Raw genomic sequence first — 15,298 nt, 5'->3', positions numbered from 1 at the left:
GCTGAAGAAATTCAACCTGCCACAGACGATGATGGTGCACTTCTACACGGCCATCATCGAGTCCATCCTCTGCTCCTCCATCACCTTGTGGTACGCTGCAGCCACAGCCAAGGACAAGGGCAGGCTGCAGCGTGTCATCCGCTCTGCAGAGAGGGTGATCGGTTGCAATCTGCCGTCTCTCCAGGACTTCTTCACTTCCAGGCTTTTGAAGCGGGCCAGAAAGATTGTAGCCGACCCCTCCCACCCCGGACATGAACTGTTTGTGCCCCATCCATCCGGCAGGAGGCTGAGATCCATCAGGACTAAGACCTTTGTCACTTTCACTTGTCACTTGTCACTTTGTTTAGCTGGTGCACTTTATCTTTATTTCTAATTTTATCTTATCTCCTCTTACTTACTAACCCATAGCCTTAGCTTTAGCGCACTAACCCATAGCATATATTTTATTATATTTCAATTTTATTTTTATCTTATTGCTGCATCTCTTCTGCATCTGCAGCTCTTCCGTCATGCACCAACCACCACAAGACAATTTCCATGTATGTCCAACATATTATGGCGATTAACGTTTCCTGATTCCTGATACAAATGCAGTGCTTGCACTGGGCACAACGTGTTAAGTTTTCGTTCCCCTGAGGAGGAAAACAGAGGTGGGTAAAAAGCTGAGAGCTCCATCGTGGGACAATTGTACGCTGCCTCCAACACCTTAGCCACAAAAGCCTGGTTGGGCTGCATTCAGACCCTAGTGAGCCCTGGAGAAAACTGTAAGCAGGAGGGGCGAACGGATAAAGCCTGTAAGTCACTCAGACGCTTTGCTGTGTTTAAAGCCAAGAGGAATACTGTTTTAAGTGAAATAAACTTCATCTCCACTGCCTCTATAGGCTCAAACGGGTGTTGAGAGAGGGCCTCCAACACCACCAATAGATCCCACAGAACCAGGGGCCTGGAGACGGAGTGCACTCATACAATCAAACGCTGCAAGACTGTATGCAATATGTTTGTGAATGTGTGACGAATCAAGCAACCGAGGCAGACACATTTGCTGCTGTCGAGTAAACACAAACACGCACGTGTAGAGAAACCAGTAGGTTTAAAAAATAGTAGGAGTATAACGCCATTCTTGAACGCTTGCTCTGGTTAAACATGCAAGAAAAACATCAGTGGTTCTTTTCCGATCAAGTCCATTTCAAACAAACACAACACGTCGGGTTTTAATCAATGAAAGCGGTGCCTCATGCGCGCCGTTGCGCAATAATTATACGCGCTGATTCACCATCGTGGCTTCTGAAACTTCAAACATTTCCATCGCTGTGAATACGGACTTATGAACTCCACTCGTTTGGCCGTTTTCCGAGAAACAGCGAGATCCTCCTTGTGGAACTGACAAGCAATGGCAACTGAGTGGCACCATGTGGCACCTCGTGGCACGCAGTGGCAAAAAAAGGCAAGTGAGTGGCAATTGCCAGTAATTCAGTGGCAAGTCCAGCGCGAGCATCACAACGGCACGCTGAGTGGGCCGAGCCAAGTTTTCCAAGAAAGTTTTTACTTCATGCAGTGGCTATTTGTCCTTGGGACCAATACATCATTACATGTCAAAGGGCCACTGCTGCACCTACTTTTATTTCTTTGAAGCAGCAAGAGAGCGGATTATCCGGGGGATTTTTGTTTTTGCATTTATTCTACAGAAGCCACCAAACACATAAAACTTGGCTGCCTTTGCAGTGCTGCTCTGACTCGCTGGTAAAAACTATATGTCACCGAGATGCTGGTCCCATACCTGGCTATGCCCTTAAATAACCTCTAGGTGCCCACAGTATTACCCAATTAATTAGTGGTCCAATTAACCAAACAATTAACCAAAACTATGCATATTCAGTGACAAAAAAAGATTAAACTAAACTGACTACAAAAGCTCTCAATATTATATCAACCTAAGAAACCAAACAATAATATTTAAGAATAAATAACAAAATAATAGCTCCCACAGTAAGATTGTTTCATTGTGTTGAATTAATAACCCCAAAATGCAGCAGTTCGAACAGACCCACAACACTGTAGAAACAGAAAGATAACACCACACAAGTGTAAACAAATGTCTGCTGTTGTTCAGTTGGTTTCCTGTTTCATTGTGTCTCATTTCGGCGGCTGCATCCTCCGGACGCTGCTCATCATGTGTCGACCAATTCCGTCACTTCGGGCGCCACGCCCAAATGAAACACGGCTTGGGTGTCCCCTCTCTCTGTGTTTGTTTGTCTGTTATGCTTGTGCTCCTTTTTTTCCTTGATCTTTGCTCTCCAATATGTTCCCTTGCTCCCCTGCATGTATCCCTGCGTCTATTTTCCTAAATGTTTTGTTCCATTTATTTGTAGACTTTTTTTTTGATAACCCTGCCCTTCAAGATTGAAAAACCTTTTCTTCAAAATGAATCTACCCTGTGTTACATGTGTAGCTTTGCGTTGTGTCTTTCCCATCATTCTCATCATTCCTAAATGGTTCCATTACACTTCCTGTTTGTGTTCTGTGAGGCCATTAGACAGAATGCACTTTCATATCTTTCATCATTATTTAAATTGTGGGCTATAAGCCATGCGAAGTGACAATCCTGCATCCGTTTATTTTAGTTAAAAAAATGATGACATGACCACAGTGTCTCCAAAGTAGAGTTGCCTGGCTTTAGAGCACAGCGTTCTGCATGTGTGTGCACACAGAAGCTGTCACCGTGGATGTTGATGTGGGTCGTTATGTTTCCTGCGTAAAGGAAATGAGGTCTGCACACAGGAAACGGCTACCCTGCCCTTTGTTCCAGACTTGACCAGCACAGTCCCTCCGTCTGTGGTTTTCTTCATGTTTCAGTAACGCTGCTGCTGTCCCCCTCCTCGTCACCTTGTTCCCCTCTCATTGGGTCTCCTTCCAGCTGATTGATACATTTGCGTCAGAGATTATGGAGCTGCAAAGTGAGATGGTCTTGACCTCTCCAGCAGCTAACAAAGAGCTCATGGATCTACGAGGGTAAGACTAAATTTCCTCTTATCTCCAACTTAACTGGTGTGGTCTTTGTGGTGTCTGAAAGTCTTTTAATGAGCCACACGATCTGCAGTCTGTTGAATGTGATTTTGTTCGCCAGTGTTTGTGAACGCCTCTACTCATTGGTACTAGTTTCTCACCAGCAGATGGCCAAAGAGTTCCATTCTCGCTCTCTCTCTGTGTTTCTCTGCCAGGGAGCAGAAAAAGGTGAGCGCCGAATACCTGCAGTCCGCCCGCTGTGGGGGTCAGCGGGATTCTGGATACGACTCGTTGGGAAGGAGGATGAGCATGTTGGACAGGCTGAGTCAAACCCATCAGGTGTGGCTGCTGCTGGCCGTCAGTGAAGAGGAGGCCGGCCGGATTCTGCTCAAACAGCCTCCTGGGGTGAGGGTAACCATCTGGATACAACTGCTAATGCGTCTCGACTGTTGTCGTCACATTGTCTCTTTCAAAACTCTCAGGGTTTCCTGGTCAGGAAGTCGGCCGCCCTGCAGAGAACGGTTCTGTCTGTGCGTCTGAAAGAGGATTCAACAGGAAGTCCAGTCGGCCACTTCCCAGTCAGAGAGAGCAAGTACAGTAAGGAACATGATTACAAGCCGTGTCTCATTTGGTGAGCTGCATCTTCATGAGGAACCTTCACAGTCTACGTGGGCTGGGTCCAATACTAGACTTGAAGTGATATCTCAGGCTCACTTTGATCAATTTCTGTTCATAATATTATATTATCTCTAAAACTGTCACAACCTCAGTAAGATATTATTCTCTAAAGTTTGAAAGTTAAGGTTAAAGTGTTTTTTTATTACTAACTACGTTTGGATGCAGGCGGGCATCCTGCCGTTGAAACTAAATGCTGCCATGTCATATCAGACTGTCAAATAAGCCAGCTCCAAAGCAAAAGGCATTGCCGCTTATTGGTTCAGTAAACAGTGGACGGAGGAGTACCTTGATGAAACGGTTTGCTGAAGAGGGCTTTGAACCCTGCTACTAATGTCTGTACCAATCAGTGGAGATGCAGTCTCTTGGAGGACAAAATGAAGATTTTGACCTACTGATAGCACTACATTAAAAAGTCAACGATCAACAAATTCATCAGACCTCATTCCTTAGAATTTCTCAATATAACAATCCATTTTAAACTTGCTTACACTGTAAAGAGTCAAACTGTCAACCATCTGTACTGAAAGAAAAAGCAGGAACCACCAAAATAATTAAAGTTTAACCTAAGACCTTGTTTCTACAACATTTCTGAATAAATTATTTGAGAAATTTAGTGTAGATCGGAGTGAATGAACTCAGCTGATCAATGAAAAGGTCTGACTTCTTCTAATAATCCCCTGTAGTGACCGAATAAAGGCTCCAAATACAAACGACCTGTGAGCAAATACAACTGGCGTGGCTCCTATTTTTGAATTGTAATTCAGACTGTTAACATGTGCTTTGTTTGCAGCCTTTTCTCTCGAGGAATCTGGGATCTGCTTTGCCGATCTGTTTCGCCTGGTGGCGTTCTACTGTATTAGCAGGTAAAACAATCCATCCATCACATCCCTTCCCTCTCTGGGTTTAATTTTCTGCCAAAATAAAACTATTTATAGTATAGTATTTCTAATCTTTATTCTCCCTCGCATTATTCATCTTTTCATAGGGATGTCCTGCCTTTCACACTCCAACTCCCAGAGGCCATTGCCTCGGCTCAGAAAGAACTGGAGGAGACGGCTCAGCTGGGAGCAGGTAGTCTACTGGTTGTTTCATTGTGTGAATTGTCATAATTTTTTGTAACTAACCCCTGCCAGGTTCTGCACCACGTGTTTGTTCAGAGCCCAATGCTGAAGCCTCCACACAGACCTTATCTATACAACACTATGAATACAAAATGCTGGGCTGATTGATAAACAGGTTGTTCCATTTATTGAAGTGTCGCTGAGCAAGACTAACATCTCCTTCGGTCCCTTTACGGCAGCACACTGCTCCCACTGTGCGGGATGGGTTAAATGCTGAGAATAATTCCCCCACAGGCATTAAGAAAGTATACTTCCTTCTTCTTAGTTACTGTCATTTTATACATTTTTGTCTTATCTATAAATGAACTTGTTTAACCAAACAGGCTATGTTTGTTGACCAAAATGGTCCATCAACCCTTTCATTAGAAAATCTCCCTGAGAGAACATAGTAAATAGTGAGAATGATTGGAGAGCAATAACTGTGGGACCCTTCTATCAGGATGGAGAGAAGTCTGATATTTGACAATACAATGAATCTCTCCAGTTGCTGCTAGGAGAATTTTGGAATTGGTACAGGGCTAAGCTTTCTGTTTTCTTTATGCCAAGCTAGGCTAACTGCCTCCCAGCTCCAGCTCTGGTGCTAAAATGCTAATGCAGGAGAAATGCCCCTACACATTTTCTCTAACACTAAGTTAAATGAATCTAACAATTTTGTCCCATTCATCAAACAAAAAGTAAAGAGGCCAAAGTATACCAGACTGAACCTCAAGAGCGAAAACGGCACTGTTTAATCTCGGTGTGCTACAACATGCTAACACTGGACTAAACAGGCAAACAGAGACAAAGCAGACAGTATTTGTGTGTCCCTTCTGCTGAGCATTCAGGTCTGGTTCCTTGGGCAGCACTTCATCTCTGGAAGTTATTCCACGTTTGGCTCTAGGAACCTGTGAGTCAGCTTCCTGCGGTAGGAGCCTTGGACATAGCTCCGAGCTTAGTGTGGGGGAGAAGGGAGTGGCAAGTGGAAAGCTATCCGCAGCGAGAGCTGACAAACATGAACAGTTGCCCTCCTGTGCTTGGAGGTGGGAGTAATTCCACACCAGCCCGACATAGCTGCTGCGGAGTGCATGTCATTTCTCCCTGGTGGTTGTGATTCAGTAGTCCCATATAAGTTCGTCCCAATGGCTTAATGGTAGGAGTTGACGGCTGAAGAGGCGCTCCTGTAGCTAGAATGAATACAGTTCATGTCGTAACAGACATCCACACGTCCAACAACCTCCTCTGTGGATCCGCTGGAGCTCTTCCATGGAATATATATATGAGATCCTAAGCATGCACTGAAATGACTCCATTGGACATGAAGGAGTTAAAGCAGGGCCTCCTTCAGCTAACCCATGCAGTCTTCAAGGGAACCTCCCCCTTCACAGGAACGCATCTATTTAAAGTCTCATATGTTGGTGAATCTGTGTAGCACTTGTAAAACTCAAACAGCAATTGTCTCGACACTCCTGCCCTTTCTGCCTGCATATTGCCTATTGAGTTGAATATGCAGCCGGAGAGACCTGCTTTGATCTGTTTTGCTGGTCATAATCAAAGTATCAAAAGCTTTAGTTTGAGAATTTGTTTTTGATGAATGTTAAGTCAGTAGTGAATGTGCTTCATGGAGTGGGCTGCCTGCTGACAGACTCCAGTGTCAGGTAGTCATTGATCACATGGACCAGCATGCAGTCTTCGCCCCCAGAGGTACTACAATAGCGATGAATCACAGCTCTTTGTGGTCGATGGAATGCAAAAGTTTAGTTTCCATTTTTAGCCTGCTGAAGTCATCACTGGCCTTATGCTGCAATCCCTGCAGAGATATTTTAGTGGCCTGCTTTTAGATTTGTACACCGTTGTTGTATGTACATCATCACACTAGGGCTTTTCACGTGTTATCAAAGCTGACTGTGCTGCCATACAGCTGAAGATAATGGATGGATCCATTGGAACAGCAGCACCGAAAGGCGCTGCTTTGCTTTGTCAACATGAAAAGCGGAGAATATCATTTGAATGAGTTTCACTGGTAACAGCAGCTTAGTTTAATAACGGAACATTGAACTACAACTACTCCGTAGCCTGTAGCCGTATGGGAGAGGAAAAACCAACAGGGTGGAGGGGTGGAGGAGCTGTAGCGGCGTGTTGTGCCCTCCCACTCTGTGATTAGCATGGGCGACTCCCTCTCTGTCTCAGGGTGTGTGTTGGCACGCTGTGACTCTGAGCGAGGCAACGGCTGGGCTCACCAGCAACACTCGAGAGAAGGACTGTGCTGTTTGTGAGAAAAAGTTGACCTTGCTTTTAGTTTTTCATTTTTCTCTAGCAGTCTCTTAGATTTAACGCTGAGCCTTGAGTTGAGGGGAGGTGTGAGTGTCGCTTCCTGACGGTTGTGTCTCCATTACAGGCTTCTGGAACACCCCCTGTCCCCGTCGTACCCTCAGCCCCCAGCAATCTAACAGGGAGAGGGAAGTTGAGGGGTCACGGCTGGGACACACCGGGACTCTGTGGGACAGTGCACCGTCGACCCTGCGCTCTGTTGCTACTCCGTTTTCTTTTCCTCTTGAGAGAAGACGTTCCAGTGGTCCTCTGTGCTTTGTCGACCCCTTGTTTCCCCAGACACATCGCCAGTCCCGCGCTGAGGAGCCCCGTAACGAACTGTACAATGAGAAGTCATCTGTGAAGCCGCTCAGAAGCAGCCGAGGCAGCGAGCAGGACAAAATCCAACCGAACGTCAAATCGCCGCCTCCTCGCCCACGTCCCCCTGCTCCTCCCCCTCCCCCTCGCCAGATGCCGCGCCGGCGCCCTGCTCCACCACCACCTGGACCTCCAGCAGCAACCACCAGAATTGAGAGCATGCCAAAAGCCGCTACTATATCTTCACGACCGCAGCCGTCCCTCAGCAGGCGCCCGGCTCCAGCTCGACCAGCGATGGGTTCCAAGCATAGTGGTCTGTCCAAAACCGCCAGCTCACCAGCCGCTGTGCCCTCAAACCAGCCCTCCCCGAGACCTATGAAGTCTGATCTGGAAGCTCATCGCTGCCACATTGCCCTGGATGACGAGACCATAGCTAAAGCTCTGGCCCGGGCCAAGCTTCCACCCTGCCAGCCTCAACTTGCACTTCCCGTCGACATGCTTGGGAGTCTCTCCACTCCTAAGGAGAGGAGACCGCAGCGGCTCAGTGACATTAGCATGTCCGCTTCCTCCTCTGACTCACTGGAACATGTGCAGTCTCCTGGATTCTCCCTGGGTTCTATTCCATCACAACGCCTCACTTGTCAAGACCCAGTGGAGGTCAGCAGTGAAGATGAGGACGGAGAAGAAAACTTCGAGGAGGAAGACTATGGGGTCAGTCTGGAGGCCGACCTAGAAACACGCTGCCGTCCGTCCTTCAAAGCGCGAAGGCGAAAGGTTGGCGTCAGTCTAAGTACTGACCCCTTCGTCCTCCCCAGTGCACTAAAAGGACACCTCCTTAAGGTGGGCGATATGCTGGGCTCCCTCAGGAACCCTGAGAAGCAGGCGGTGAAAAGGATCGCTGAGCTGTCCAGGGACAAAAGCTCATACTTTGGCTCCCTGGTCCAGGACTACATCAGCTTTGTTCAGGAGAACCGAGGCTGTTGCACCTCGCAGCTGGATTTTCTGCAGACTGTCAGGCAGTTCATGACCCAGATGAAGGCTTACCTGCGCCAGAGCTCCGAACTGGACCCCCCTCTAGAGTCACTCATACCTGAAGACCAGATCGGTGAGTTTGCCAAGAATGCTGTGAAACTTTAAACCAAGACATGTGTGGTTGGATCTCGACTTGGTGAAACCTCTTTGTGTGTGCTGTGTTTTATACATCCCATTTCCTTTTTTCCTTCCAGTATCATTTGTTTCTAATTTCAAAGTCTTTGATTTGTTCCTTGAGGTTGAGATTGTGAAAGTTAAGTTTGCAAAGGTGAGCTACTCCATCAAAGGGACAGCTCATTCCAATCAGATTATTGTGCACTTGAGTATTTGCATGAATATGTAAGTGTCTTTGCACTCATCGCATGTCCCTTGTCCATTGTAAAAATAACAGAAAAGCCTTGTTCACAGAGCAGAGGTCCATTGTGATGGTGCTGACAGACCACAGAAATGCACATTAAGTGTGTCACACTCAAATGTTCCCTTTGGAGAGGGGAAATGTGCATGTGATTTTACATGAAGACACAATGGAAATAGAATTCGGATGAGCTGGAATTCCTAACTCCTTTAGATGTGCTGGAGGCCTTATTGTTTAAAGGTTCCTCAAAGTAATTGTTCTTAATTCTTCCATGTAGAAAGAAACATCTATCTGCATTCCCAGAGAATGAGTTCAAATAGAGCAAAAGTAGTGTGCACCTCAGTTTTTACAGGAAGGTAACAGTTGACAAGGGGTGGGGGTGGAACTGGCGCTTTCATTTCTGGGAAAAAAGAAAACTTCTCACTTGTGTACACACTGTTTTATCGTCCTTTCAATTTGGTGAGGAAGGCTTTGAACAGGCGGGGGGGCCAAGGGGAAGCAGCCTTTCTGGAGGGAATCAGGAAGTCCGGTCAAAAATCAGGAAGTCCGGTCAAAAAGGTGTGTGTCCTCAATGCTTCTCCTTGAGCCCACAAGGGGATAAGTGGGGTCTCTCGGACCTCCCCTAGTTCTTCCCTTCAGGCGCTTTTCCCTTAGCGGTGTGCAGTAAACACCCATAACACCGTGCAGAGTTTTTTATGCCATAGTGCAAGTGCAACACCCCCCCCCCACCCCCCCGACTCACCATAAAGTTTGTCATTTTTCCACAAGAGCAGGGTTCTTGTTTGTGCACGTTCGCCTGTTCATGCTGTTGCAAAACAAGCAATTGCTTGTGTGTAGCTCATTGCATGTGCTTGAGGCTGGGATGCTGCTGTGTGATCAATCCCAGTTGTGCATTTGTAGATAGTTGAGGTCAGTGTTGTGCCTGAACGCGTTCATTGAACGATTCATATTTTGGGCGAACGTGAACTGAACGTACTGTATTAATGCCCGATGAACGTTACTGTGAACTCGTTCATTCTGCTGTCTATGAACGGCACGTTCTTTCAGGTTAACATCGTTCAATGGGGTGCAAGATTTCTATAGAAAACACACCGTAAACGCACCTTAATAAGTAGCGGAAAAAACACCCAATCTGGCAACACCAGCCACCAGTGTCGCAACGCCGCATGCGTCATCAAAAAAAAAGAAATGCATGGAGGCGACAGCTGCGTGTAGCAAAGAGGCGGCATATAATAATTTAAATGAGTTTTATGAAGTTACTGACAAGATCGGTGAGGATGGGAGGAATCTGAGCTTTCTTTGCAAACATTTGCACCTTAATGATAACTGTTGTGGTTTTATTCCTTATTTAAAAAAGCCCATTCAAGCAGCATGTGTTTGAGAATGTACTGTAGGGGTGAACGCTGCAGCTGCTGCTAGTGTGGAGTGAATGGACAGCAACATTAAAGCAACAATGTCCCCTCAATGCTAATGTAAACCCTGGTTGGATAAGGATTCAAAATTGGATATGAAGATTAAATCTGATGCATAGCTTCAGTGTTAAAACTGATGAAATAATTGCTATCTGTAGTTCTGGGCTGTGGCAATAATTTTGAAAAATAATTGCTTGCAGCAACATATGGAAAAAAATAACTGAACAAGTTGGAACTGAGAACTTAGTTCAAATATTTTGAAGTTTGAACTAGTTCATTTTAAAATTTGTGACTAGTTTATGTAGAAAGTAAATTTTTCCAACACTGGTTGAGGTAGGGACGAGCATATTTGAAGGCCATGTGTGTAGGAGGCAGGTACAGAGCAGGTCGTTGTTGAGGTCCAGCTGAATGAGTTCAAAGTTGTCTTTACACAGTGTTGTTATTGTATACATTCCAGATGCTACTGGCTTGGTGTGCCCCCCTTTAATGGTGTTTGCTCAGCTCTGTGTTCAAATTAAACTATATATAAACGTCTTCAAGTTGTGTTAGTTGTGACAGTTGTGACATCTCACACTCAACTGAAACTGCAAAGTTGGGTTTAAAGGTTTTTTCCTCAATGATATGTGATTATTGGTTTGTATTAATGTGAACCATGTGTGTTACTGTCATGTTCTACAGACCGGGTGCTAGAGAAGGCCATGCACAAGTGTGTCCTAAAGCCTCTGAAGAGTGTGATTGAGAAGGCTTTACAGGACTTCCAGGTAAGAGATTAGTCTTTTCGTTTCTCCACCATCCCATTCCACACAATAAGGAATCACCAGATTCCCATACTCACAAGAAAAGGATTAATTATTAGCTAGAAGAGGAGACAAAAGTATCTAGTCTAAGTATCTGGTCTTTACTGGTGACCTTTGTGGTCTGTGGTTCTCTACAGGTGAGCAGCGGAGCTTCGCAGCAGCTGAGGAAGAACCTGGCCCTGGTTAAGACCAAGGGGCCACAGGAGATGGGGGCAGACGGGGCTGTGCCTCCTAACCCCGAGGCGATCAACAAGATCCGCCACAAGTTCCTAAGCATGAGGAAGATGTACTCCCCCGAGAAAAAGGTGTCACTTATGCTGCGTGTGTGTAAACTCATCTACACCATCATGCAGGATAACTCAGGTAGGGAGAAGTGTCCCCGTGCATGTAAAAGTAAAATGGTTATTGCAAGGAATGACTGCATTCAATCCAATTGATCTGACAACCTCCTCTGGGCTTTGACCCTGGCAGAGGGTCGGAAGTCTCCTCTTTGAGGAGTATTAGATGCTTTGTGAACCTAATTCTTCAGGTTGTGTTTACAGCGCTGACCCACCACACCCATCTGACTGCTCTGCGTCTGCTTCCTCCCAGGGAGGATGTTTGGCGCCGATGACTTCCTGCCCATGCTGACGTATGTGTTGGCTCAGTGTGACATGCCTCAGCTGGACATAGAGATCCAGTACATGATGGAGCTGCTGGACCCGTCCTTGCTGCAAGGAGAGGGTAGGTCCTTTTGGTCTGCTCCATCTCGAACTAAAGCTCAAAATAACAAGTTTTATAAATAATACGTTTTGAAAGTGCTGACCCTGATGAGGACAGACGACAAAGAAGTACCAGAGTTGTTAAAAATGTACATTAATATGGAACAAACTGCCCAGTTTAAGTTCTTTTAGCTTTGTAGCTCGAGTTTGTTGAGGCCATAAGTGACTCTTCCAGAGTGATGGTAACGATACCACACTGAAAGCTAACGTGAGCCACTATAAACTCTGGCTCATGCTCATAGAGTGTGTCTGGAAGGAATGTATTTTTAAGTTTTACAGTCTCACTTGGGAGGATGAAGTGCAGCTACTCACAGGGTATGATCCATGACAGACTTTCCATTTGGAAAGGTTCAGCCTAAAGCGCTTTGGAGTGCCTCAACCATCACTGCAGTATATTCATGAGGTGCCTATTGCTACTGCAGCACCATGGTCAGCAACTTCCTTACCGCTAACACTTGTTGGTACATGCTTCTCAAATGAATGCACAAGACTTGAAGACTTTTCTTGTCATTTTGTGGTTGTTAAATCTTTAGCATCGTAGCACATGTTCTGCGGGACCTCTAAGTGGAGCGGACTTCTTTGAGACGGCTCGACAAAGGAAAGTCCTTTTGACATTGGCAGGAAATTCCAGCGTGTTTGATTTGTAAAGGTTGGTGCAAGTTCAGAGGATAAAAGGAGGTCGACTCCTCCCAGAAGGAAATATTTTCCTCTCTGCGTCAACCTGTCTGGAGAAATTATCCCATGAGCTTTCTGTACGTGCCAAAGTACGTGGTGTGTGTGTGTGTGTGTGTGTGTGTGTGTGTGTGTGTGTCCTCAAGCTTGATTGCATCCTGATATGATTAGTTTCTATTCCTAAAGAGGAAGTGTTCACCTTTTGCTTTTGTAATGTCCACTGGTTTCCTTTCTACGTGACTAGCTCAGTTTGGGTTCCTTTTTTCAGGAGGCTACTACCTGACCAGCGCGTATGGAGCTATGACCCTCATCAAGAACTTCCAGGAGGATCAGTCATCGCAGGTTCTGAGGTCTCAGGTCAAGAGCACGCTGCACCAGTGGCACAAACGGCGCACCGCCAGGCACGCAACGCAGTCTGTCGACGACTTTCAGGTATCGCTCCTGACCTGAACCCGACTTGAACATCCAGGCAGTGAGTCAAAGTTGTACCGGTTCTTTAAAAAAAATCCAATAATCCAAATGTCCCGTTCAGCATGAGCTTCGCTACCTTTCAGCCCTAGCCAGTGAAAAGTAAACACAGTACTTGCATTACAGCACGAGGACCTGAAGCCACACTTTAATTCATGTTTTTGTGGGGAGAGCGCCCTCTGGTGCAACATGAAACCACTGCGTGGGATTGTTTTCGTTCTTTGGCTTTCACTGCATGGCTGCATTTTTGTGTGTGTGTGTGCCCTCTTGACCTTCTTCATTGTGGATATTTGCATCACTTCCCAATGTTGACATTGGACTTTTTGTTCCCCCCCTGTAGAACTTTCTCCGTGTAGCCCTGCAGGACGTGGACCCCAGCTGCACGGCCAAAACCCTTGTCGTGAACCTGCACACCACCACCGAGGAGGTGTGCGCTCTCTGCGCTTACAAGTTTAAGGTCTTGGACCCTGACTCCTTCGCACTGTTTCTGGTCACCACGGACACCAGCCAGCAGCTGGCCTCGGACACGCACCCTCAGCGGATCAAAGCCGAGCTCCACGGCGGGCCTCGGACTCACAACTTCCACTTTGTCTACAGGAAGGTCCCGAACCTCAACCTCTCTGTCCCCACCGTCCTGCACAACGGGAACTGCCTTCCAGTTGAATAGAGTCCTTCTCAGTACTTGTGCTTTGTGGTGATGGGTGTAGATTATGTGGTTTTTGGGGCTGTCGTAATGGAAACAGAAATCAAGTTGTACATAGATGCAGATGCAGACAAAACATGATTGCGGTGATTAACTTAAGAGGAGCGACCAAGAGGGAGGAGGAAGAGTGGGGTCAAGACTGGCTGAGTTTGGGTCAAACGGGTAGTCGGTCAGGTGGTTTTAGGTTGTGCATGCTGGTTTGCAAGATTTTGAGTATGTGATTTATCATAATGGAGGGGAAATGTTTCTTGGACATGTACGCTAGCTTAAAGCAGAGGTCATACAGTTTAATATTGCATTTAATGTTACCAGCGGTTGCCTTAACTGCTGCTGTCCAGGCTGCCTTCAAAAGGAATTGAATCGACTGAAAGCTTTGAGCTAAGAATTTTAAATTGTATTGGTTTATTTTTATTGCTCTTATTATATTTTCATGCAATTGCTGGTCAATTGTAGCTTTTGTTTGGACTTTATATTCAAATTTCCCAGCACTAAAGTCTTTTCATTTAATATTACTTTAAAGGAATTGAATTTTCTTAAATGAATATATCAAAACTCTATTTTAAAATGTTTCTATTGGTTATGGAGAGTTTGAAGATGACTGGAATTAAATGCAATCCTCTCTAACATCTGATTTGGTCAATCTTTAACTTCTTCTAAGTTATTATTTTGACTGCACGCTATTTTAGTGGGTGTCTAGATGTCATCCGCTTTAATTCCCACCCAAAACATGCAGCAGTCATGAACACGACGTGCAGAGCCTACAGCAGTCTCACAGAGGGTCCATCTGAGGGTAAGGTTTGAAGTTTATGTTTTCTTCTGCATGTTGAATGTTTTAATGGGATGAAGGGCAGGCTCCTGATTGGTCAATAATTTACAGACGTCAGAAGCAGGCTTCTGGTACAGACACATATTCACTGTATGACATTCTGGAATTGTTACCACTGCTCACCATTCATCGCTAAGAGTCAAACCACATTACTGATGTTGTTTTTTCAAACGTATTGTTGTGTGTTGGGTACCTGTTTCACAAATGATTCAGATGTGGTCATCCATCAGACCCCCTTTATACTATGTTAGCTGGTCTGAATCTCTTTTTCTTCCACTGACATGGCCTCTTTAATTGCTCTTAAAAGCCCCCCCATCAAGGCAGAAGATGTTAAATCACTGCAAGCATCTACTGTTTGAGGTTGCTCCAATTTAACACAACAAAGCCAAACGATTCGGGCCGGCCATCAAACCTCAGATGAAAAACTATTTGCAGTATTTCAGAGTAGGATCCTCCATCAGTAGGATAGCACTGGAGTCAGTGATATTTTTAACCAGTGTTGGACATTCGGCGCATGCTGAGCTCCACATGATGAAGTTCAGTCTGAAAGGCGGATGAATGATGACCTTGTGAGCATGAGAGGAACGATCAGTTAACTTCCTTCTTCAATCAGGTCTGTTGGTGTATTTCAGCCCAACAGATGGATTAAAAGAACGTCTTACAACAAACAATACTAGTAACGCAGTAAGGAGGATTCAAAGAATGCATAAATCAAGGAATGAATGCATTATAGGAAATGTACCTTTTACTGTATACAAAAATAGAAATACATTTATACATAGACATTTATACACACATACATATACATTACATTCATACACACATATACATGTGTCCAGTTGTGGTTTGGTTTGCTTGATTTGTTA

General features: G+C 45.5%; 1 protein-coding gene across 4 annotated transcripts; it reads left to right on the top strand.

The window, feature by feature from the left end:
- The first annotated feature begins 2,606 nt into the window (after positions 1 to 2,606).
- On the top strand, positions 2,607 to 14,235 carry LOC119217801 (ras and Rab interactor 2-like). 4 transcript variants are annotated; one of them, XR_009956908.1, is made up of 11 exons: positions 2,607 to 3,009; positions 3,219 to 3,408; positions 3,486 to 3,600; positions 4,472 to 4,544; positions 4,667 to 4,752; positions 7,177 to 8,511; positions 10,884 to 10,966; positions 11,140 to 11,365; positions 11,594 to 11,725; positions 12,297 to 12,412; positions 12,704 to 12,817. XR_009956908.1 is itself a non-coding variant. In XM_037471728.2 (11 exons), exons 1-11 carry the CDS (start codon positions 2,942 to 2,944, stop codon positions 13,568 to 13,570), a joined length of 2,799 nt encoding a protein of 932 aa, XP_037327625.2. In that variant the 5' UTR covers positions 2,820 to 2,941; the 3' UTR covers positions 13,571 to 14,235. The 4 variants fall into 4 exon arrangements, 3 of the variants coding, with proteins under 3 accessions (XP_062420425.1, XP_037327625.2, XP_037327626.2); XM_037471728.2 differs by lacking the exon at positions 12,297 to 12,412 and adding an exon at positions 13,244 to 14,235 and having other exon boundaries at positions 2,820 to 3,009; positions 12,704 to 12,867; XM_037471729.2 differs by lacking the exon at positions 12,297 to 12,412 and adding an exon at positions 13,244 to 13,383 and having other exon boundaries at positions 2,820 to 3,009; positions 12,704 to 12,907.
- Positions 14,236 to 15,298: the final 1,063 nt, after the last annotated feature.

Source organism: Pungitius pungitius, chromosome 9 (genome assembly GCF_949316345.1).
Source record: "Pungitius pungitius chromosome 9, fPunPun2.1, whole genome shotgun sequence".
Lineage (NCBI taxonomy): Eukaryota > Metazoa > Chordata > Actinopteri > Perciformes > Gasterosteidae > Pungitius > Pungitius pungitius.
This window is presented reverse-complemented; position numbering and strand designations above follow the sequence as displayed.

Coding starts and splice junctions, on each gene's coding strand:
- LOC119217801 (XM_037471728.2), top strand. CDS start 2,942: ATGGAGCTGCAAAGTGAGATGGTCTTGACCTCTCCAGCAGCTAACAAA. Junction 3,409..3,485: donor TGCTCAAACAGCCTCCTGGG/GTGAGGGTAACC, acceptor CAAAACTCTCAG/GGTTTCCTGGTCAGGAAGTC. Junction 10,967..11,139: donor AGGCTTTACAGGACTTCCAG/GTAAGAGATTAG, acceptor GGTTCTCTACAG/GTGAGCAGCGGAGCTTCGCA.